This window comes from Bombina bombina, chromosome 3 (genome assembly GCF_027579735.1).
Source record: "Bombina bombina isolate aBomBom1 chromosome 3, aBomBom1.pri, whole genome shotgun sequence".
Taxonomy (NCBI): Eukaryota; Metazoa; Chordata; class Amphibia; order Anura; family Bombinatoridae; genus Bombina; species Bombina bombina.
The window spans coordinates 395,728,102-395,753,711 of record NC_069501.1 but is presented as its reverse complement, the minus strand read 5'-3'; the positions used below and the strand labels follow the sequence as shown (position 1 = coordinate 395,753,711).

The window sequence follows — 25,610 nt, the reverse complement described above, 5'->3', positions numbered from 1 at the left end:
CTGGCCAGGAGTGACATTCTCAACAGTAATTGATGATAATGTTGTGGACTCACCATATCTTAGGAAAGAAATATCCTTTAAACAGAATATCCAGGAAACATTGGTCCAAATTGAGGATATCCACACAGAGTTTTAACTTGAAGAACCAGGGCAGGTTAACGAGAGACTTATCCCAAGTTGCAAAAAATACTTGAGTTTAAAGCAACTCAGCGACATGTAGTGCAGCACAATGCATGGACAACCCATCACTGAATTGCTATAGAGCAGTGATGGCAACCCTTGGCACCCTAGATGTTTCCGAACTACATTTCCCATGATGCTCGACTGGACTTCAGAGTGCCTAAGCAACATGGAAAATGTAGTTCTGAAACATCTGGAGTGCCAAGGTTCGCCATCACTGCTATAGAGCCTACAGCAGGGCTGTGGGAGGTGTTCTGCTTTGTATTGGGCAGCCAATATGGCAGCTGCTTGGCTGTAAAAAATTGCCTAGAGGGAAGGGTGTATGGGATGAGATGCAATCAAAAACTTACAGGAAAACAAAATGTACCTTAAGATATATAGTTATTTATTTTAAACAAAAATGCATTAACTATATATTTATACTTCAATCGGCATAATATATTGCAATCATTTTAAACATTTACTGTCCATTTAAAGGGATATGAAACCCACATTTTTTTCTTTCATGATTCAGATAGAGCCACCAATTAAACAAGCGCTAGCCAGGTGCTGAACCAAAAATGGTCCGTCTCCTAAGCTTACATTCCTGCTTTTCAAATAAAGATACCAAGTGACAATTTGATAATAGGAGTAAATTAGAAAGTTGCTTAAAATGGCATGTTCTATTTAAACCATGAAAGAAAAAAATGTTTTCATATCCCTTTAATACTATTCTAAAGGAAAATCAAGATCTGAAACTCATTGTAATACAGAAAAACTTGCCAGAGAAAGAATTAACCATGACTTAAAACTAACTTCCCTCCCACAAGAAAATAAATATACAGCAAACATAGTAAATTTGTATAAATATCTCTATTTTTCCCCATAGGGGTTAATTTTTCCAAACAAAAGAAACAAACATATATATAAAATACAAGGAACTGCACATTACCTTAAAGGTACAATGTACTGTAAAATTATTTTTCCCTTAATTTATTTCCAAAAACTTGTTATACCAGCTGCATGCAGTGAATAAAATATGAGAAATTATAATTGTATTAGTTATTTCTTCTACACCCCACCAGGAGTGTAATTTCTTCTGCTGGTTACGTTTACATAGTTTGTCAACAGCCTATACTTAAGTATAGAAACTTTCAGTATAGGTAAGGATGCCACAGGATAAATCAGCTTTTTCAGATGCCGAAATAATGGTAAAGGAGATGTTTCCGAAATAAGGGTAAAGGAGATAGTTGTAAAAAATGTAATACACTCCAACAGGTAAAAATGATCATTGGGAACAAATTAAAGGGGAGAAAAATTGTGGGTAAACTGTCCCTTTAAGCTCAGGCAAAACTAGCTTACTTAGTCAAAGGAGCAGTTATATCCATCTAACCTATCCAGTGAAACGATGACTGTGAAATCTTTTGATTGATGTGGTATAAGTGAAATTGCTGCAAGCAGGTCCTGCGCATTAAACAGCACTGTTATTAAGTTACATATTCCTTGGTTTTATCTCTGTGTCAACATTTCTAGCAGGGATGAAAATATATGAGGGATTAGAATGCTGTTTGCTCACATCAGTACAAGTCCATCAGTGATGTTTATATGCTAAGAGTAATTTTAAACACAAAAGTAACATTTCCTTGCAGCTGAATTGTTAAAGTTTACAACTTTACTGTAATAAACTGGTTTAATTTTGGCCTAATAATCACTCACAAATGGGGAAAAAAGAAGCTAACTTCAACGCCAATAACTGATGTATGGTTTCAAAACACTGTCTAATCCAACATAGTTGGTATATAGGGGCATAAAAATTCTGGCACCAGTATAAATAAGTCAACGTGTATTGATAGATGGATCAGATAACAGTACGTCGTTTGCACACATATATGAAAGACTTATGGGCAAGGAACAAAAGGACATGATATGGGGTAATGTTACGCATGTTACATATATTAAAATCTCTTTGTTCCTAGACTGTAAATCACTCTCTTAAGTATGTTTTGGGATGCAAGAATGAAAAATAAATCAAAGTGATAAACTAAAGTAATCTATCATTATCCCATTAAGGGACTTATAAGTGCATAAAGAAAATACTGTAATGTGTTAGAGCATTTTATTACTTCACTGTTGCCTGCATATAAGCATGTGTTTAACGTCCGCTGCAGGGTTAAACACATAGTTAAAGTAAGCTCCAGAGCAGCACCGTGCTACTGAGAACTAACTGAACATATATGTTGAGCTAATAACCTGAAACATGTTAAACGTTTTATAATTGCATGCTTTATCTGAACCTTTAAATGTAATATATATTTCCATGTCCCTTTAACAAGTTAACAACTTTGATGCCACTAAGATTACCAATATTTTTTTTTTTACATTTCATTTCAAAATAGTAAACATCTGTAAAAAGTGTAAGCATTTTGCATTTGTATTCTTCATTTACCTAAGCTGGTGGATTTTCCACAGCAGCAACCACCTCAAGTTTACCAGACAGCCCTTTTGCCACTTCCAAAAAAATATTGAACTACAGAGGCAGAAACACAGGTAATGAAACACCAATCTTGCTCAGTCTTTGGGAAAAGTTTCTATAAAATAATGACAATGTCCATTGACTACGTTAAACATTGGTAGTCCAAGACCCATCACTGGGCTTTCTCGTAGTTCCATTCAGACTCCTTTTTGCCAGACTGTAGAGACTCCTTGCTCGCTAAAAGTATGTTTCGAAGCTCCTTGTTTTCCAGCTGATAAAATTGAGAAGTGAAATAGTTAAATATCCAAACATTATAACAGTGGTGATGACAATGCTACTCATGATTGAAATACTGAATGCAATTTAATAAAATGCCCATATGGGCATTTGGGGGTTTATAATGAGGATTAGCAAGGCCCCATTGTGCAGTACAGAAATAAAAGCATTTTTTCTTGCAAGGTGTTCACCTGACTATACAGACAAAACCCTATATTTTTTAAGAGAGGGACTTGTCTAATAGAAAATAAACTTTATTAGGGGTCTAGACATACTAGTTTTTATTTCATTGTGCAAATAAACTATAATCCCTTTGTGTTTTGTTTTTACTCCCTAGCAGCTATACTGAGCTTCTTGGCTCAGCCCCTCTGTGATGTAACCATGTGTGTACGTGGCAACATCCTCACATGTGTACGTGGTGACATCACAGGAACTGGCATGAAGCCTGGGATTGCCACCCACTAGGCCACCAACAGATCCCCGGCCTATAGTGCGGGAGATCGACAAAACAGCATTTTAGATAATGCACCACTTCGCCCAGAAAATTGTTGCAATTACAAATGTTTAGGCATTCTCATGTTTATTTCTTTTGTTTGTATTGGTATGACACATAAAAGTGGAGAAACCCCCCCCAAATCTGACACATTCCACGCAACTCCAAAAATGGTCTGGGCAAAACTATTGGCACCTTCTTAAAATTGTAGGAAATAATTGCATTCTAAGTTAGTGATGCTCCTGTAATTTGTAATTAAACTCACCTGTATCAATTAACAGGTGCTGACAATATAGAAATCACACCATCAACCAGTTAAAATGGTGAAACATTCACTCAACCTTCCTGTTGTGTGTGTCTGTGTGCCACACTGAGCATGGAGAAGAGAAAGAGCAGCAAAGAATTGTCTGAGGATTTGAGAACAAAAATTGTGAAAAAGCATGGACAATCTCAAGGTTACAAGTCGATCTCCATAATGTTCCTGTGTCCATTGTGCGCAACATTGTCAAGAAGTTTACAGCCTATGGCACTGAAGCTAATCTCCTTGGACGTGGACGAAAGAGAAAAATGTTGCAAAAAGATTGCAACAAAGTATTGTTCGAATGGTGGATAAAGAACCTCAATCAACTTACAGACAAATTCAAGCTGACCTTCAGGCACAGTGTACAAATGCGACAGCTCGCATTATACGTCGCCATCTGAATGAAAAGGGATGCTATGGTAGGAGACCCAGGAGGACCTCACTGCTGACACAGAAACATAAAAAAGACAGATTTAAGTTTGCCAAAACTTACCTGAAAAAGCCAAAATCCTTTTGGGAGAATGTGCTGTGGACAGACGAAACAAAATAACAACTTTTTTGGTAAAGCCCATAAATCTACTGTTTTCAGAAAAATAAATGAGGGTTTTAAAGAAAAGAATACAGTCCCTACAGTCAAACATGGTGGAGGTTCACTGATGTTTTGGGGTTGCTTTGCTGGTTCATGCACTAGATGACTTGACTATGAGCATGGTATTATAAAATCTGAAGACTACCAAAGAATTCTGTGGTGCAATGTAGGACCCAGTGTCAGAAAGTTGGTTCTCTGTCAGAGTTCATGGGTCTTACAGCAGGACAATGACCCAAAGCACACATCAAAAAGCACCCAGATATGGTTTAAGACAAAGCGCTGGAGAGTACTGAACTGACCAGCAATGAGTCCAGATCTCAATCCCATAGAGCACCTGTGGAAGATCTCAAAACAGCAGTTTGGAAAAGGAACCCTTCCACTCAGAGACCTGGTGAAAGAAGAGTGGTACAAAATTCAAGTAGAGGTGTAAGTAACTCATTGATGGTTACAGGAAGCGATTGATTTCAGTTATTTTTTTCCAAGGGGTGTGCTACCAAATATTAAAGGGACACTGAACCCACATTTATTTCTTTTGTGATTCAGATAGAGCATGCAATTTTAAACAACTTTCTAATTTATTCCTATTATCAATTTTCCTTTGTTCTCTTGCTTTCTTTATTTGAAAAAGAAGACATCTAAGCTATTTTTTTGGTTCAGTACCATGGAAAGCACTTGTTTATTGGTAGGTGAATTTGCCCACCAATCAGCAAGAACAACACAGTGAGTTCACCAAAAATGGGCTAGCATCTAACTTACATTCTTGCATTTCAAATAAAGACACCAAGAGAATGAAAAGAATTTGATAATAGGAGTAAATTAGAAAGTTGCTTAAAATTGCATGCTCTATCTGAATCACGATAGAAAAAATTTGGGTTCAGTGTCCCTTTAAATTGAGGGTGCCAATAATTTTGTCCAGTCCATTTTTGGAGTTTTGTGTGGAATGTGTCAGATTTGGCTTTTTTCTCTCCACTTTTATGTGTCATACCAATACAAACCAAAGAAATAAACATGAGAATGCCTAAACATTTGTAATTGCAATTGCGAAGTGGTGCATTATCGGACAGAAATGCTGGGGTGCTAATATTTTTGGCCATGACTGTATGTTCAGTCACTGATTAGCAGTTAGCCTCCAGTATTGCATTGCTGCTCCTGGGTCTACTTAGGTATGCTGTTCTACTAAGGATACAAAGTGGATCAAGCAAATTAGATAATAGAAGTAAAATGAAAAGTTTAACCGCTAAACATCCAGTAATGTACACTGTACGTCGATAATCTTTAAATGGGGTCTGAGTTTTTGAAAGTGTGGCTCTGGCCCACAGCATTAAGAACGCGCTTTAACCGAAGGCCTGCAGGAGTGAGGTTGTAATAGTGCGGTCTTGCCGCTGGTGGCGAGACTTGCACTATTACGGACCAAAATACCCTTAAGGACCAGCGATGTACAGGGTATGTTGTGGTCGTTAAGGGGGTTCTACCTGAATCATGAACATTTCATTTTGACTTTAGTGACCCTTTAAAGATAGAAAAAAAATCCACAAGAGGCCTTCGTTTACAGGAGGACTTGTCTAGGGATTGGCTTCAAAACTAAATATGATTAATTTGAGAAAAATATATAATTGTGCTAAGCAAAATTTTGATTAAATAATGGTTGTCAGAAAGGAAACAAAAATGTTAAATAAGAACGCTCCATGTCTAAAAACTGCATAAAGTTTTATTGCAGTTGTCTAAGAACACATTCTTTAACCCTTTGAGTGCTAAGCACTTTCCTACCTGGGTGCTAAGCTTTTTTAAGCTTTTTTTTTATTTTTTGAAAAAAACATAATTTATGCTTACCTGATAAATTCCTTTCTCCTGTAGTGTGGTCAGTCCACGGGTCATCATTACTTCTGGGATATTAACTCCTCCCCAACAGGAAGTGCAAGAGGATCACCCAGCAGAGCTGCTATATAGCTCCTCCCCTCTACGTCACACCCAGTCATTCGACCAAGAACCAACGAGAAAGGAGAAGCCAAAGGGTGCAGTGGTGACTGGAGTATAATTTAAAATTTAGACCTGCCATAAAAAACAGGGCGGGCCGTGGACTGACCACACTACAGGAGAAAGGAATTTATCAGGTAAGCATAAATTATGTTTTCTCCTGTTAAGTGTGGTCAGTCCACGGGTCATCATTACTTCTGGGATACCAATACCAAAGCTAAAGTACACGGATGACGGGAGGGACAGGCAGGATCTTTATACGGAAGGAACCACTGCCTGAAGAACCTTTCTCCCAAAAATAGCCTCCGAAGAAGCAAAAGTGTCAAATTTGTAAAATTTGGAAAAAGTATGAAGCGAAGACCAAGTTGCAGCCTTGCAAATCTGTTCAACAGAGGCCTCATTCTTAAAGGCCCAAGTGGAAGCCACAGCTCTAGTGGAATGAGCTGTAATTCTTTCAGGAGGCTGCTGTCCAGCAGTCTCATAAGCTAAACGTATTATGCTACGAAGCCAAAAGGAGAGAGAGGTAGCAGAAGCTTTTTGACCTCTCCTCTGACCAGAATAAACGACAAACAGGGAAGACGTTTGTCGAAAATCTTTAGTTGCCTGTAAATAAAATTTTAGGGCACGAACTACATCCAGATTGTGCAGAAGTCGTTCCTTCTTTGAAGAAGGATTTGGACACAAGGATGGAACAACAATCTCTTGATTGATATTCCTGTTAGTGACTACCTTAGGTAAGAACCCAGGTTTAGTACGCAGAACTACCTTATCCGAGTGAAAAATCAGATAAGGAGAATCACAGTGTAAGGCTGATAACTCAGAGACTCTTCGAGCCGAGGAAATAGCCATTAAAAACAGAACTTTCCAAGATAACAATTTTATATCGATGGAATGAAGGGGTTCAAACGGAACGCACTGTAAAACGTTAAGAACAAGGTTTAAACTCCATGGCGGAGCAACAGTTTTAAACACAGGCTTAATCCTGGCCAAAGCCTGACAAAAAGCCTGAACGTCTGGAACTTCTGACAGACGTTTGTGTAACAGAATGGACAGAGCTGAGATCTGTCCCTTTAAGGAACTAGCGGATAAACCCTTTTCTAAACCCTCTTGTAGAAAAGACAATATCCTAGGAATCCTAACCTTACTCCAAGAGTAACCTTTGGATTCGCACCAATATAGGTATTTACGCCATATTTTATGGTAAATCTTTCTGGTAACAGGCTTCCTAGCCTGTATTAAGGTATCAATTACTGACTCAAAATCCACGTTTTGATAAAATCAAGCGTTCAATCTCCAGGCAGTCAGCTTCAGAGAAATTAGATTTTGATGTTTGAAGGGACCCTGAATCAGAAGGTCCTGTCTCAAAGGCAGAGACCAAGGTGGACAGGATGACATGTCCACTAGATCTGCATACCAGGTCCTGCGTGGCCACGCAGGCGCTATTAGAATCACCGATGCTCTCTCCTGTTTGATCCTGGCAATCAATCGAGGAAGCATCGGGAAGGGTGGAAACACATAAGCCCTCCCGAAGGTCCAAGGTGCTGTCAAAGCATCTACCAGGGCCGCTCCCGGATCCCTGGATCTGGACCCGTAACGAGGAAGCTTGGCGTTCTGTCGAGACGCCATGAGATCTATTTCTGGTTTGCCCCAACGTCGAAGTATTTGGGCAAAGACCTCCGGATGAAGTTCCCACTCCCCCGGATGAAAAGTCTGACGACTTAGGAAATCCGCCTCCCAGTTCTCCACTCCCGGAATGTGGATTGCTGATAGGTGGCAAGAGTGAGACTCTGCCCAGCGAATTATCTTTGATACTTCCATCATCGCTAGGGAGCTTCTTGTCCCTCCTTGATGGTTGATGTAAGCTACAGTCGTGATGTTGTCCGACTGAAATCTGATGAACCCCCGAGTTGTTAACTGGGGCCAAGCCAGAAGGGCATTGAGAACTGCTCTAAATTCAAGAATGTTTATTGGCAGGAGACTCTCCTCCTGAGTCCATGATCCCTGAGCCTTCAGGGAATTCCAGACAGCGCCCCAACCTAGCAGGCTGGCGTCTGTTGTTACAATCGTCCAATCTGGCCTGCTGAATGGCATCCCCCTGGACAGATGTGGCCGAGAAAGCCATCACAGAAGAGAATTTCTGGTCTCTTGATCCAGATTCAGAGTAGGGGACAAATCTGAGTAATCCCCATTCCACTGACTTAGCATGCACAATTGCAGCGGTCTGAGGTGTAGGCGTGCAAAGGGTACTATGTCCATTGCCGCTACCATTAAGCCGATCACCTCCATGCATTGAGCCACTGACGGGTGTTGAATGGAATGAAGGACACGGCAAGCGTTTTGAAGTTTCGTTAACCTGTCTTCTGTCAAGTAGATCTTCATTTCTACAGAATCTATAAGAGTCCCCAAGAAGGGAACTCTTGTGAGTGGAAAGAGAGAACTCTTCTTTTCGTTTACCTTCCACCCATGCGATCTTAGAAATGCCAGTACTAACTCTGTATGAGACTTGGCAGTTTGAAAGCTTGAAGCTTGTATCAGAATGTCGTCTAGGTACGGAGCTACCGAAATTCCTCGCGGTCTTAGCACCGCCAGAAGAGCCCCCAGAACCTTTGTGAAGATTCTTGGAGCCGTAGCCAACCCGAATGGAAGAGCTACAAACTGGTAATGCCTGTCTAGGAAGGCAAACCTTAGGTACCGGTAATGATCTCTGTGAATCGGTATGTGAAGGTAAGCATCCTTTAAATCCACTGTGGTCATGTACTGACCCTTTTGGATCATGGGTAGAATTGTCCGAATAGTTTCCATTTTGAACGATGGAACTCTTAGGAATTTGTTTAGGATATTTAAATCCAAGATTGGTCTGAAGGTTCCTTCTTTCTTGGGAACCACAAACAGATTTGAGTAAAACCCCTGTCCGTGTCCCGACCGCGGAACCGGATGGATCACTCCCATTAGTAACAGATCTTGTACACAGCGTAGAAACGCCTCTTTCTTTATTTGGTTTGTTGACAACCTTGACAGATGGAATCTCCCCTTTGGGGGAGAGGATTTGAAGTCCAGAAGATATCCCTGAGATATGATCTCTAACGCCCAGGGATCCTGGACATCTCTTGCCCAAGCCTGGGCGAAGAGAGAAAGTCTGCCCCCCACTAGATCCGTTCCCGGATCGGGGGCCCTCAATTCATGCTGTCTTAGGGGCAGCAGCAGGTTTTCTGGCCTGCTTGCCCTTGTTCCAGGACTGATTAGGTCTCCAGCCTTGTCTGTAGCGAGCAACAGCTCCTTCCTGCTTTGGTGCAGAGGAAGTTGATGCTGCTCCTGCCTTGAAATTACGAAAGGAACGAAAATTAGACTGTCTAGCCCTAGGTTTGGCTCTGTCTTGAGGCAGGGCCTTTACCTCCTGTAATGTCAGCGATAATTTCTTTCAACCCGGGCCCGAATAGGGTCTGCCCTTTGAAAGGTATGTTAAGTAACTTAGATTTAGAAGTAACGTCAGCTGACCAGGATTTTAGCCACAGTGCTCTGCGTGCCTGAATGGCGAATCCGGAATTCTTAGCCGTAAGTTTAGTTAAATGTACTACGGCATCTGAAACAAATGAATTAGCTAGCTTAAGTGTTTTAAGCCTGTTTGAAATCTCTTCGATAGTAATTGATTCAAGAGTCTCTTCCAGGGACTCGGACCAAAAAGCGTCCGCGGCAGTGACAGACGCAATACATGCAAGGGGTTGCAATATAAAACCTTGTTGAACAAACATTTTCTTAAGGTAACCCTCTAATTTTTTATCCATTGGATCTGAAAAGGCACAGCTATCCTCCACCGGGATAGTGGTACGCTTAGCCAGAGTAGAAACCGCTCCCTCCACCTTAGGGATCGTCTGCCATAAGTCCCGTATGGTGGTGTCTATTGGGAACATTTTTCTAAATACAGGAGGGGGGGAAAAGGGTACACCGGGCCTATCCCACTCCTTAGTAATTATCTCTGTAAGCCTCTTAGGTATAGGAAATACGTCAGTACTCGCCGGTACCGCATAGTATCTATCCAGCCTACATAATTTCTCTGGGATTGCAACGGTGTTACAATCATTCAGAGCCGCTAATACCTCCCCTAGTAGAACGCGGAGGTTTTCAAGCTTAAACTTAAAATTAGAAATGTCTGAATCCACTCTATTGGGATCAGAACCGTCACCTGCAGATTGAAGCTCTCCGTCCTCATGTTCCGCATACTGTGACCCAGTATCTGACATGGCCCTAGTATTATCAGCGCACTCTGTTCTCACCCCAGAGTGGTCACGCTTCCCTCTAAGTTCTGGTAATTTAGACAAAACTTCAGTCATAACATTAGCCATGTCCTGCAATGTGATTTGTAATGGCCGCCCTGAAGTACCCGGCGTTACCATATCACGCACCTCCCGAGCGGGAGATGCAGGTACTGACACGTGAGGGGAGTTAGTCGGCATAACTTTCCTCTCGTTGTCTGGTGAATGATGTTGAATTTGTACAGATTGACTTTTATTTAAAGTAGCATCAATGCAATTAGTACATAAGTTTCTATTGGGCTCCACTTTGGCTTTAGCACATATAGCACAGAGATATTCCTCTGAGTCAGACATGTTAAACACACTAGCAATTAAACCAGCAACTTGGAAATACTTTTCAATTTAATTTTCAAATAGTATGAAAAAAACGTACTGTGCCTTTAAGAAGCACAGAAAATTATGACAGTTGAGTAACAATAAAACGGATAAACTATAAAATCAAATTCTTTCCGGTAAAAATACAAATTTAGCAAAGGATTGCCCCCATTAGCAATGGATAACTAACCCTTAAATAGCAGAAAAAAAATGTACAGAATATAACGTTTTTTATCACAGTCAAGCACTATCTCACAGGTCTGCTGTGAGTGATTACCTCCCTCAAAATAACTTTTGAAGACCCTTGAGCTCTGTAGAGACGAACCGGATCATGCAGGGAAGAAAAACAGACTTGTGACTGAATTTCTGATGCGTAGTAAAAGCGCCAAATTAAGCCCCTCCCCCTCACACACAACAGTGAGGGAGATCAGTAAACTGTCATAAATTAAATAAAATGCCCGCCAAGTGGATAAAAATAGTGCCCAAACAATTTTTCACCCAGTACCTCAGAAAATTAAACGATTTAACATGCCAGCAAAACGTTTAACATCAAATAAATAAATTGTCACAGAAAGCCTGCTGCTAGCCGTTCTCACTGCAAGATAGGCTAAAGTTTTATTCATACAGTATCATTCCAGTGAAGTGCCATTCCCCAGAATACTGAAGTGAAAATATACATACATGACAGCCTGATACCAGTTGCTACTACTGCATTTAAGGCTGAACTTACTTTATATAGGTATTTGCAGTATTTTCTAGTCAATTCCATTCTCAGAAAATAATATGCTGCTACATACCTCTTTGCAGGTGAACCTGCCCGCTGTCCCCTGATCTGAAGTTTACCTCACTCCTCAGATGGCCGAGAACAGCAACATGATCTTAACTACTCCGGTTAAAATCATACAGAAACTCAGGTAGATTCTTCTTCAAATTCTCCCTGAGAAGGAACAACACACTCCGGTGTTGTTTTAAAATAACAAACTTTTGATTGAAGTTATAAAAACTAAGTAAAATCACCACAGTCCTCTCACACATCCTATCTATTAGTTGGGTGCAAGAGAATGACTGGGTGTGACGTAGAGGGGAGGAGCTATATAGCAGCTCTGCTGGGTGATCCTCTTGCACTTCCTGTTGGGGAGGAGTTAATATCCCAGAAGTAATGATGACCCGTGGACTGACCACACTTAACAGGAGAAAATGTTTTTCAGATCCCCAAGACTTACACTGTTGGAAAGGTTAGGCGATTACCTTTCCAAAGGTGGGTCTTGGGGGTCTGTAGCTGCTTAGATGCTTGATATACGGGCTTCTAAGCAGCATACCCCCTGCTCCTATACTTAACATTGTTAAGTATAAAGTTGCGCTGTGACGTCATCACGTCATTGCGCGTGACGTCACCGCGCATAACGTGAAGCCCTGGCGATGCCTGTCACTATGCAGGCCCGATCGCCGGGGTAGGAGCGGGTGGGAGCCCCCAGATCTTCCTCAAGGTGGGAGTGTGCTAGCGACGGCTCTGAGCCGTCGTTTGTACCAGAGTGGGAAACTCTGCGATGGCTCAGAACCGTTGTTAGCACTCAAGGGGTTAAAGGGATATTCCGGTCAAAATTTAAATGCACATAGATTAATTACATATTTGAATAGAAACATATTTGCTATATACGTGTATTGGCAAAAATGCTTCTAGTAAAAGTTATCACTGTTTTAGTGTTAACATTTTTCTCTGCACGTGCATGTGAAGCATGGCTAGATATTCTCACTGCACCTACATTTTAAATATTGCAGCTGCTCAGATCATCAGTGAGGCTTGTATCATGTCAGCAATTAACATTAAATTGAGTAATTATCAGATGGTACATGCACGTTAGGCTGTCTGAGCAAGTCCTGTGTTTAAAATGCTGGTGCACGGTGCATACTTAAATACTCTTTTGAAACAGCTATAACTTTTATTAGAAGCATTTTTGATAATGCATGTATATTACAAAAATGCTTCTGTTCAATACCGAAATGCATCCATGTGGTTTCCAATTTTGGCTGGAATATCCCTTTAAGTACAACCGCAATATGATAAATGTATGTAGCCATCTTACCTCTAGCTGGGCAAGCCTCTCTTGGACATTATATGTCTGATCTTCATCAAGCTGAACTGCTTTTCTCATCACTTCCCCCATCTCACAGATTTTATCAATCTGGCCCTCAATTTCCTACAATAAAAGCATGACATTACAGGTATGCAATTTAATACCATAAAAAGCATACATTTCCATGGGTAACTTGTGCAGATTTATGTAACTTTTTTTTCTTCTCACTAAGACTGGCATTATACGTGAAATCAAGTGACATTGACTCCCTCTCACTGCTCCCTGTGTTGTGTCATTGGTAAAAGGGCTTCACAGTAGGTTTTAAAGGGATGGCTTAGACAATGTTGGATTTGTAATTGATAACTGCAAGGCCTAGAAAGGATACAGCCACACAAAGCTAAATATTAGGTACGGCTGGCAGGAGAAAGTGGGAGGCACCCATGGGTATCTTGGGGGCTCCATAGTGCCTGGGTTTGTCAAGCCTTGCCGTGAAACCACTATCACTATTACAGATATAATAAACAAAACAGATCCAAGCAATAAATTCTGTGAATGTGCTAAAAGAATTAAAACACTCTGTTGCGTATATTTAAAGCAACATTTTGCAGTTAAATATTCTCAAGTCTAGTTAAGACCATGCAGTTAATGAGTTAGTTGTTACGTGAGACATTCAGATGTGTTACTAAAAATCTAGTTAAAGGGTCTGTGCATTGTAAAAGTGTTCTCCCCTTTAATGTGTTTCCAACAATCATTTTTATCTGCCTGAGTGCATTAAACTGTTTACAAATAACTAATGTACCTTTATTTTTTTAAATTTGAAATATCTGCTTTTGCTTTTTAAAACCACCACCTATACTTGAAAGTGTAATGCTATAGTACTGACTATAACAAAGCTATGTATAGAAGAGGGCGAAAATAGAGAGCCCATTTGAAAGGGAGTTCATGCAGCAGCTTTGAATGCAAATAATTACAATATTCTCAACTGCTTGCTGAGTACATTGTCTTTTTTTTTTAAATCAGATTTTGTTTTAATGAAAGATATGATACAAATACTGGAGAAGCAGCTCCAATGTTGTGATTACAGAGTAAAAAGCCAACATATATAGCTTTGAGTGTCAGTAAATGTCCACAATGGTGTGACAAAATAAAGATAACATAACAATAACAGTTAACTGGAGAGCTCTATTATATTAAATAAGACTTTTTGTCAAGAAACATGGTAGTACCTACGGTTGTGTGGATGTATTTCTAATATCCAAAGGCATAAGTTATTATAGCTCCGCATTTTGTGGTTTGATTTAATTTCCCAAAGCATGGACATTTCAGAATAGATGTCCATTTTATCGTTTTTCAGTATCCACATTAAGTGGGGGACCTCTCTACTTTCCAGTTCTTCGCTAGTAAAAATGTAATGCTGTTTGTCATAATAAAAAATGATTTTAAGTGTGGTTTATGTTTTATTCTTGGAGATCTATTTAAAAGCCAAACTAGAGGGTCTAGATGGAATTGTAATGCTAATATATTTTTTTAATCTCTGTAATAATTTTTCTCCAAAAGTTCTGAATAGATGTGCACCACCACCATATACGAGCCATGTCACTTCCCACAAGGCCAACAATTATTACTTGTTTTAAGACACAAGCACAGTGAGGTACCACTTGTGTAGTAATTTTAAAATTAAGTTCTATTATATTCGAGGATATCAAAGATTTTAGTGTAGACTGAAAGATCTGAGAGCTTGTTTGTGGCAGGATGAGAAGACCCAGATCTATTTCCTTGCTTTGTATTTAGGGATGGGTCTATCCTGGTTGAGTCTGGGATAGTAGTTTATAAATAATTGAGATTGTGTGTCTCAGTGGAGGGTTTTTAGAGCATAAGAGTTCGAAGTTAGAGGTCTTGTCATGTTTTTAGCTTGGGGATGTCTTGTAAGAAAGTTATGGACTCTACGGTATGTGAACCACTGTTTAAAGCAGTGTAGTCCTTGAGTGATGAGGTTGTGAGTACATTGTCCTTTAAAGCTACATACATTGCTCCACCATGGTTTTTCACTTCAGTCTAAAAATCGTTCTGTAGTAAAACAGTGCTGTCCTGTTTGACCCAGTAAGTTGTTGATTTTATGTAAGATACAACTCTTCTTAAATGTTACCATTCATTTTCCAGCTACTGAAGTCAAACAAGTAGGCCATATAGTTTTAAGAATAGTTTTACACACTGTCTTATTTTTATAAATTTAAAAGAATAAGCTTTCACATACAAAATGGCTTACAGATGAATAGATCTCATGGGCTTCCAACACTGGCTCTTTAGGGTCTGGTTTCTTGTTGGCTATTAACTGCAGCATCTGTCTTCTGTACTTGCTCATGATGAGTTCCAGTGCATATTGATGTTCTTCCAAAGACAGCCACAGCTCTGTAATAAAAGATGACCTGAAATGTTATTAAATGTTTCAACAATAACAGAAAAAGATACCTCTAAATAAAAAAAGCTTCATTACAGAATCAAGCCGAGAGTGGCATGCAAACCCTAAAATTTTACCAACATGTTCTAACAAAAGTTTCCTCAAGTGTCATAAAACACTTGCTTAGGACTCTTATCTTATTATATTCATAACAACTTGAGAGAAAATTGTGAGTTGCATGTACCTTAAACCAATCCAATTAAGTAGAGATTTTCTACAAAACCTTACGTTCAATTAAATAAAAACACTCAAAGAGGGGGCATCCGGGTGGCTGTCATGGTAGACGGCAATATCAGTGGAGCAATGACAGCAGTAATATCACAGAAATTACACTGACCTGTGAGAGACTTCATCCTTCAGAAAAATCTATGCAGAATCTCCCAATGTACAGATTGATGTATCTTATGTGAATTTTATCTGTATAAAATGCGGGGTTACGGACACTGATTGGTGCACTCTGAATATGGAGGAATTTTTTGAAGCTGTAGTCATTTTGAGGACTTTGAGCATAAAAACTCACTAGATTTGATTGCCTGATAATTATTGAACCCGTGAGCAAGGGAACTATCATACAGAGAGAATTTCACCAGGAATTAAAAGCAAGCTGGTAGTTTAAGACTTGTGGCATTGGACTTGGAGAAAAGTCATGCAGTCCAAGATTAGCTTCAGGGGTACATTCGTGGAAGCGCACCATAGATCTTGACGTATACTAACATATTGTGAGATAAATTAAAGGGAACTGTGTTTATTCCAAAATATAATAATGATGTAGGTAAATTTAAATTAGAGGTGCAGACCCTATAAATAACAATTTTATATTAAATAACAAAAGAAAATATAAGGATCAGTAATTCTTATAAAAAGATAGGGATTTCAGCACACTCATTACCCAGATACACTCCCAAACCAAAGGGAGAACTTACAAATTATTGTTGCACGTGGGAACCTCAGCAGAGACAATGAATAATACTTCCAGACCACCATGTGTTTAAAGCACAATGAATTTATTAATTACACATAATAAGAAAAGAAAACGAAAAAAATAAATAAAAATAATATAGACTTTTCAATGACAGGGAAAATGATATTGAGGAGCTTGATTTTTATATTATAAATTTTCGAAAAGAGGAAACCTACAACACCTCTATCAGAGGGCAACCCCACAGATTATGAGGGATATGCTGCCATGAAAAGTAACCGAGGATCTATGTAGTAACAAAATATATATCGTTATTACGAGTTAATAAAGTACATACACATGTGAACATGCAAAGCTTAATTTCACAAGAGGGAACTTACAATACCTCCATCAGAGGGCAACCCCACAATGTCTCATTGGGGATAAGTTGCCATGATACTCAAATGAGGATCTATGTGGTAACCTCTGAAAACAAGCAAGACAATTTTGTCAAAATAAATACAGGCACATCTGAAAACACATGTAAAAGTGACACGGATATGTTTAAAAGATAACTAGACAAAGGCATACACACAACACAGGCAGAAAACAAGTTGGCGATGTACACGGACAATATTCTCCTTACTATTACAGACTTAGAAGGATTGCTACCCCCCCTTATGGAAGAATTTAAAGAATATGGTCAATATTCTAATTTCCATTTAAATTTGAACAAGTCAGAGACATTAAACATAAACACTCCAGCCCATATCATTGAGGGCCTGCAGGAAACCTGTCCCCTTCGTGTCCAGACTACTTCAAAGCAGGGAGCGGAGGCTCGAATGGATTTATATATTATATGGTTATAATTGAAATGTATACTGTTTTCTGTATCACAATATAGAGTAACCTTCACTTTTTTCTGTACGGTACTTTACAATAAAAGAGATTTAAAACTCAAAAAAAAAAAAAAAAGATAACTAGACAACACATTAATCAGAGGACAACCCCAACATGGAGGGTATAGTTGTCATGACATGAATATATAAGGATCTATGTGGTAGTTATAGATATAACATAGAAAAAGAAACACAAAGTCAATATTAAGAGCATAATTATAACGTATACTAAATGGTTTAAATTTAGGTCAAAGGATATAAAATAGGCTCTTAAGGGCAGAATTGAACCCTGGGATTTCCAAATTTACCTAACAATATCTTATCTAGCTAGGTCTCAGTCCACTCACCCACTCAGGAACATCACATATGGTTAAAATGTCACCGATAATTTATCCTAATCAAAAGGAAAAGATCTAAGAGCAGAGTAAATAATTGGATGTTAATAAATTTTATTTATAAAAGGTTTTTCGTTTCACATACGAAATGCAGAAAGTTGAGTACATACCGAAATAATAAAAAATATATATGATAAATACAGATTTGGAACGAAACAGTTGCTAGCTCTACATAACAAGAGCTAATTCAAGTTTTTCATTAAGGCCAACCGGAGCACATGTCCGTAAGCGATAAATCCAACCTGTCTCTTTCTTTTTGAAGAAGGCATTTATCCTGATCACCTCCTCTTTTATGTGTCAGGCCTACATCAATGCCAATAAATTTTATTAAATTAGAGTTAGAATCATGACAAGCTTTAAAATGTCGTGCTACTAGTCATTTTTTTATTTTTGACATCGTCTCTATGTTCTCTTACTCTATCTAAGAGTTGTCCAAACGTCTGGCAATTTATCAAATGATTAATGCGAAAAATTTTGCCCCCAGTAGAAAAATTGTAAGTTCTAACAATATAACTGCATAACACACATTTTCCACAAGGAAAACTGCCTTTTTGTGATTGGTGCATTGTGAGACAATTTTGTTTCGGAGTTTTAAGAAAATGGCTTCTTACCAAACAATCTTTCAAACTGAGAGCTTTTCTAGCTGTCAAAAGGGGACGCTCTCCTACTTTGTGTGCAATTTTTTTTATCAGCAAGTAAAAAATGCCAATTTGTGGTTAAAATGTGGCGAATCTTATCCCAGTGACAATTATACTGTGTAATGAATCTTACATTAGATTTTTGTTCAACTTCTTTGTCACTTTTTGGAAAAAGGGTGTCGTCTCTTTTCATTTTTCTCACTCTATTGAGAGAGCTTATTACCATACTATAATATATACTTTTTTGAGTATCCTCTAGAGAGACCTCTCTTTCATTTTATTAGCGTGGAAATTAAAGCTTGGAGTTTGTTGAACAGTTTCTGTGTAAACGCAAAAACTGTCCATAAGGGATACCCTTTTTCAATAAGTGAGGATGATTAGTATGTGCTTGTAATAGGCTATTAGTCGCCGTGGGTTTTCAATAATTCTCTGTCTGCAAATATCTCCCTTGTTTCTTAATCAAAAAGTCTAGGAAGGGTAGCATGACAGTATTAGCTTTATAGGTCAACAAAATATTATAATTATTGTTATTCAATACTTTACAAAAAAAGAGGGGGTGTTGGTTAGTGCGCAGTGAAACTCTATTAAGCCTATGAGAAAACAAGAGGACTCTCCAACCTCTAAAATACAAGTAAATAATTTAGAATAAATTGGTTACCAAAAGGAACCAAAAAATTCTGGTATCATAGGCGCTAGTGAAAGCTTAAAATAGTGATCTTGCTTAATTTGGAAAACTTATAAGTGTGATATAATGTGAAAATAAAATAAAAATAAAGGTCCTAATATGTGAATAAAAGTGATAAATTAGTGTCACAATAATTTGTGTATTGCAGAATCTGCATAAATTTAATAACAAGTGAAAAATAAAATATACAAATAACAAATACAAAAAGGATATTGCAGCAGATACAATTAAAAAAGGATATTGCAGCAGATACAATTAAAAATGTGGCCGATACAAAATTATTGCAAAAGAAACAATTGCGTTGATCAGACGCAGTTTAAGTGTAGTATACAATTTGTAACAATTATTATATGAGATAAAAAACAGAAAGCTTAAATGAAATCCACTTGAGACCATACAATCAGATAAAACGATTCCGATGAACAGTTTGGATGAATATTGCTTGTCTCGTCTCAGTTGAAACATCCAGGTCTGGCTGGAACGAGATAAAGGACCAATCAAACGACAGAAAGAGGCACTAAATAAAGGTCAACACTTTTGCTTACACCGAAAACGGTGATGAAGCGGATGATTCCCTCTTTCAGGTACACTATCCAACGATACCAGCACTTAGATACGGCGTCTCAATATGGCGTTCATGTGGAAGATAAATTTTCATCCGAATCACCTTTGCAAGCAGGTAGCCGAAGTCTGGTTCTACGGAAGCCTTGAGGGGACAAAATACTTGCAACAAAGAGCAACGCATTTCAACCCGCTAAGGGTCTTTTTCAAGCTTTCACTAGCGCCTATGATACCAGAATTTTTTGGTTCCTTTTGACAAAAGCCTCCAAACTTGACATGTCACCCTTCCATAACATAAAGACATCATCCACATAGCGTAGCCACAATTGCACCAAACTTTCAACAATGTCATTATGGGTACCAAAAACTTCGAAACGTTCCCAGATTCCCAAATGAAGGCAGGCATAGGTGGGGGCACAAGTGGCCCCCATTGCTGTGCCACGTATTTGTCTAAAATACTTTCCATCAAAAACAGAAAAACAGAATTTATGCTTACCTGATAAATTACTTTCTCCAACGGTGTGTCCGGTCCACGGCGTCATCCTTACTTGTGGGATATTCTCTTCCCCAACAGGAAATGGCAAAGAGTCCCAGCAAAGCTGGTCACATGATCCCTCCTAGGCTCCGCCCACCCCAGTCATTCGACCGACAGACAGGAGGAAATATATATAGGAGAAACCATATGGTACCGTGGTGACTGTAGTTAGAGAAAATAATTCATCAGACCTGATTAAAAAACCAGGGCGGGCCGTGGACCGGACACACCGTTGGAGAAAGTAATTTATCAGGTAAGCATAAATTCTGTTTTCTCCAACATTGGTGTGTCCGGTCCACGGCGTCATCCTTACTTGTGGGAACCAATACCAAAGCTTTAGGACACGGATGAAGGGAGGGAGCAAATCAGGTCACCTAAACGGAAGGCACCACAGCTTGCAAAACCTTTCTCCCAAAAATAGCCTCCGAAGAAGCAAAAGTATCAAATTTGTAAAATTTGGCAAAAGTGTGCAGTGAAGACCAAGTCGCTGCCTTACATATCTGGTCAACAGAAGCCTCGTTCTTGAAGGCCCATGTGGAAGCCACAGCCCTAGTGGAGTGAGCTGTGATTCTTTCAGGAGGCTGCCGTCCGGCAGTCTCATAAGCCAATCGGATAATGCTTTTAAGCCAAAAGGAGAGGTAGAAGTCGCTTTTAGACCTCTCCTTTTACCAGAATAAACAACAAACAAGGAAGATGTTTGTCTGAAATCTTTAGTAGCCTCTAAATAGAACTTTAGAGCACGGACAACGTCCAAATTGTGTAACAAACGTTCCTTCTTTGAAACTGGATTCGGACACAAAGAAGGTACAACTATCTCCTGGTTAATATTTTTGTTAGAAACAACTTTAGGAAGAAAACCAGGCTTAGTACGCAAAACCACCTTATCTGCATGGAACACCAAATAAGGAGGAGAACACTGCAGAGCAGATAACTCTGAAACTCTTCTAGCAGAAGAAATTGCAACCAAAAACAAAACTTTCCAAGATAGTAACTTAATATCTATGGAATGTAAAGGTTCAAACGGAACCCCTTGAAGAACTGAAAGAACTAGATTTAGACTCCAGGGAGGAGTCAAAGGTCTGTAAACAGGCTTGATCCTAACCAGAGCCTGAACAAAAGCTTGAACATCTGGCACAGCTGCCAGTCTTTTGTGTAGTAAGACCGATAAAGCAGAGATCTGTCCCTTTAGAGAACTTGCAGATAATCCTTTCTCCAAACCTTCTTGAAGAAATTTTATCTTATTCCATGGGAATCCTTTGGATTCACACCAACAGATATATTTTTTCCATATTTTATGGTAAATTTTCCTAGTTACAGGTTTTCTGGCCTGAACCAGAGTATCTATCACCGAATCTGAAAACCCACGCTTTGATAGAATCAAGCGTTCAATCTCCAAGCCGTCAGTTGGAGGGAGACCAGATTTGGGTGTTCGAATGGACCTTGAACAAGAAGGTCCTGTCTCAAAGGTAGCTTCCATGGTGGAGCCGATGACATATTCACCAGGTCTGCATACCAAGTCCTGCGTGGCCACGCAGGAGCTATCAAGATCACTGAGGCCCTCTCCTGATTGATCATGGCTATCAGCCTGGGAATGAGAGGAAACGGTGGGAATACGTAAGCTAGGTTGAAAGTCCAAGGTGCTACTAGTGCATCTACTAGAGTCGCCTTGGGATCCCTGGATCTGGACCCGTAGCAAGGAACCTTGAAGTTCTGACGAGACGCCATCAGATCCATGTCTGGAATGCCCCATAATTGAGTTATTTGGGCAAAGATTTCCGGATGGAGTTCCCACTCCCCCGGATGAAATATCTGACGACTCAGAAAATCCGCTTCCCAATTTTCCACTCCTGGGATGTGGATCGCAGACAAGTGGCAGGAGTGATCCTCCGCCCATTGAATTATTTTGGTCACTTCTTTCATCGCCAGGGAACTCTTTGTTCCCCCTTGATGATTGATATAAGCAACAGTCGTCATGTTGTCTGATTGGAACCTTATGAATTTGGCCTTTGCTAGTTGAGCATTGAATATCGCTCTCAGTTCCAGAATGTTTATCGGGAGAAGAGACTCCTCCCGAGACCATAGACCCTGAGCTTTCAGGGATTCCCAGACCGCACCCCAGCCCACTAAACTGGCGTCGGTCGTGACAATGACCCACTCTGGCCTGCGGAAGCTCATTCCCTGAGACAGATGGTCCAGGGTCAGCCACCAACGGAGTGAATCTCTTTTCTTTTGATCTACTTGAATCATTGGAGACAAGTCTGTATAATCCCCATTCCACTGTTTGAGCATGCACAGTTGTAATGGTCTTAGATGAATTTGTGCAAAAGGAACTATGTCCATTGTTGCAACCATCAATCCTATTACTTCCATGCACTGCGCTATGGAAGGACGAGGAACAGAATGAAGCACTTGACAAGAGCTTAGAAGTTTTGATTTTCTGACCTCTGTCAGAAAAATCCTCATTTCTAAGGAATCTATTATTGTTCCCAAGAAGGGAACTCTTGTTGACGGGGACAGAGAACTCTTTTCTTTGTTCACCTTCCATCCGTGAGATGTGAGAAAGGCTAGAACGATGTCCGTATGAGCCTTTGCCTTTGACAGGGACGACGCTTGTATTAGAATGTCGTCCAAGTAAGGTACTACTGCAATGCCCCTTGGTCTTAGAACCCGCTAGAAGGGACCCTAGCACCTTTGTGAAAATCCTTGGAGCAGTGGCTAATCCGAATGGAAGAGCCACAAACTGGTAATGTTTGTCCAGAAAAGCGAACCTTAGGAACTGATGATGTTCCTTGTGGATAGGGATATGTAGGTACGCATCCTTTAGATCCACGGTAGTCATAAATTGACTTTCCTGGATGGTGGGTAGAATCGTTCGAATGGTTTCCATTTTGAACGATGGTACCCTGAGAAATTTGTTTAGGATCTTCAAATCCAAAATTGGTCTGAACGTTCCCTCTTTTTTGGGAACTACGAACAGATTGGAATAAAATCCCATTCCTTGTTCCTTTATTGGAACTGGGTGTATCACTCCCATCTTTAACAGGTCTTCTACACAATGTAAGAATGCCTGTCTCTTTATTTGGTTTGAGGATAAGTGAGACTTGTGGAACCTTCCCCTTGGGGGTAGTTCCTTGAATTCCAGGAGATAACCTTGAGAAACTATTTCTAGCGCCCAAGGATCCTGAACATCTCTTGCCCAAGCCTGAGCAAAGAGAGAAAGTCTGCCCCCCACCAGATCCGGTCCCGGATCGGGGGCTACTCCTTCATGCTGTTTTGTTAGCAGTGGCAGGCTTCTTGGCCTGCTTACCCTTGTTCCAGCCTTGCATTGGTTTCCAGGCTGGTTTGGGTTGTGAGGCATTACCCTCTTGCTTAGAGGATGCAGAATTAGAGGCTGGTCCATTTCTGCGAAAGGGACGAAAATTAGGTTTATTTTTAGCCTTAAAAGACCTATCCTGTGGAAGGGCGTGGCCCTTTCCCCCAGTGATGTCTGAAATAATCTCTTTCAAATCAGGTCCAAATAAAGTTTTACCTTTGAAAGGAATGTTAAGCAATTTTGTCTTGGATGACACATCCGCTGACCAAGACCTTAGCCAAAGCGCTCTGCGCGCCACGAAAACATAATTTATGCTTACCTGATAAATTCCTTTCTCCTGTAGTGTGATCAGTCCACGGGTCATCATTACTTCTGGAATATTAACTCCTCCCCAACAGGAAGTGCAAGAGGATCACCCAGCAGAGCTGCTATATAGCTCCTCCCCTCTACGTCACACCCAGTCATTCGACCAAGAACCAACGAGAAAGGAGAAGCTAAAGGGTGCAGTGGTGACTGGAGTATAATTTAAAAATTTAGACCTGCCATAAAAAACAGGGCGGGCCGTGGACTGATCACACTACAGGAGAAAGGAATTTATCAGGTAAGCATAAATTATGTTTTCTCCTGTTAAGTGTGATCAGTCCACGGGTCATCATTACTTCTGGGATACCAATACCAAAGCAAAAGTACACGGATGACGGGAGGGATAGGCAGGATCTTTATACAGAAGGAACCACTGCCTGAAGAACCTTTCTCCCAAAAATAGCCTCCGAAGAAGCAAAAGTGTCAAATTTGTAAAATTTGGAAAAAGTATGAAGCGAAGACCAAGTTGCAGCCTTGCAAATCTGTTCAACAGAGGCCTCATTCTTAAAGGCCCAAGTGGAAGCCACAGCTCTAGTGGAATGAGCTGTAATTCTTTCAGGAGGCTGCTGTCCAGCAGTCTCATAGGCTAAACGTATTATGCTACGAAGCCAAAAAGAGAGAGAGGTAGCCGAAGCTTTTTGACCTCTCCTCTGACCAGAGTAAACGACAAACAGTGAAGATGTTTGTCGAAAATCTTTAGTTGCCTGTAAATAAAATTTTAGGGCACGAACTACATCTAGATTGTGCAGAAGTCGTTCCTTCTCTGAGGAAGGATTAGGACACAAGGATGGAACAACAATCTCCTGATTGATATTCCTGTTAGTGACTACCTTAGGTAAGAACCCAGGTTTAGTACGCAGAACTACCTTATCCGAGTGAAAAATCAGATAAGGAGAATCACAATGTAAGGCTGATAACTCAGAGACTCTTCGAGCCGAGGAAATAGCCATTAAAAATAGAACTTTCCAAGATAACAATTTTATATCAACGGAATGAAGGGGTTCAAACGGAACGCCCTGTAAAACGTTAAGAACAAGGTTTAAACTCCATAGCGGAGCAACATTTTTAAACACAGGCTTAATCCTGGCCAAAGCCTGACAAAAAGCCTGAACGTCTGGAACTTCTGACAGACGTTTGTGTAACAAAATGGACAGAGCTGAGATCTGTCCCTTTAAAGAACTAGCGGATAAGCCCTTTTCTAAACCCTCTTGTAGAAAAGACAATATCCTAGGAATCCTAACCTTACTCCAAGAGTAACCTTTGGATTCGCACCAATATAGGTATTTACGCCATATTTTATGATAAATCTTTCTGGTAACAGGCTTCCTAGCCTGTATCAGGGTATCAATTACTGACTCAGAGAATCCACGTTTTGATAAAATCAAGCGTTCAATCTCCAGGCAGTCAGCTTCAGAGAAATTAGATTTTGATGTTTGAAAGGACCCTGAATCAGAAGGTCCTGTCTCAGAGGCAGAGACCAAGGTGGACAGGATGACATGTCCACTAGATCTGCATACCAGGTCCTGCGAGGCCACGCAGGCGCTATTAGAATTACTGATGCTCTCTCCTGTTTGATTCTGGCGATCAATCGAGGAAGCATCGGAAAGGGTGGAAACACATAAGCTCTCCCGAAGGTCCAAGGTGCTGTCAAAGCATCTACTAGGGCCGCTCCCGGATCCCTGGATCTGGACCCGTAACGAGGAAGCTTGGCGTTCTGTCGAGACGCCATGAGATCTATCTCTGGTTTGCCCCAACGTCGAAGTATTTGGGCAAAGACCTCCGGATGAAGTTCCCACTCCCCCGGATGAAAAGTCTGACGACTTAGGAAATCCGCCTCCCAGTTCTCCACTCCCGGAATGTGGATTGCTGAGAGATGGCAAGAGCGAGACTCTGCCCAACG

General features: G+C 40.1%; 1 protein-coding gene across 2 annotated transcripts in view; it reads right to left on the bottom strand.

Moving 5' to 3' along the window:
- Positions 1-544: 544 nt before the first annotated feature.
- SIKE1 (suppressor of IKBKE 1) overlaps positions 545-25,610 on the bottom strand; it is a 76,192-nt gene continuing 51,126 nt past the window's right edge. Inside the window, exons 4-6 of one of the 2 annotated variants that reach the window (XM_053706556.1) lie at positions 15,220-15,374; positions 12,975-13,088; positions 545-2,903 (exon numbers count right to left, since the gene is read on the bottom strand). In XM_053706556.1, the coding sequence (XP_053562531.1) occupies positions 2,805-2,903; positions 12,975-13,088; positions 15,220-15,374 (368 nt within the window). In that variant the 3' untranslated portion in view covers positions 545-2,804. The remainder of the gene's footprint in view (positions 2,904-12,974; positions 13,089-15,219; positions 15,375-25,610) is intronic. The other variant, XM_053706557.1, reaches the window with a different exon arrangement.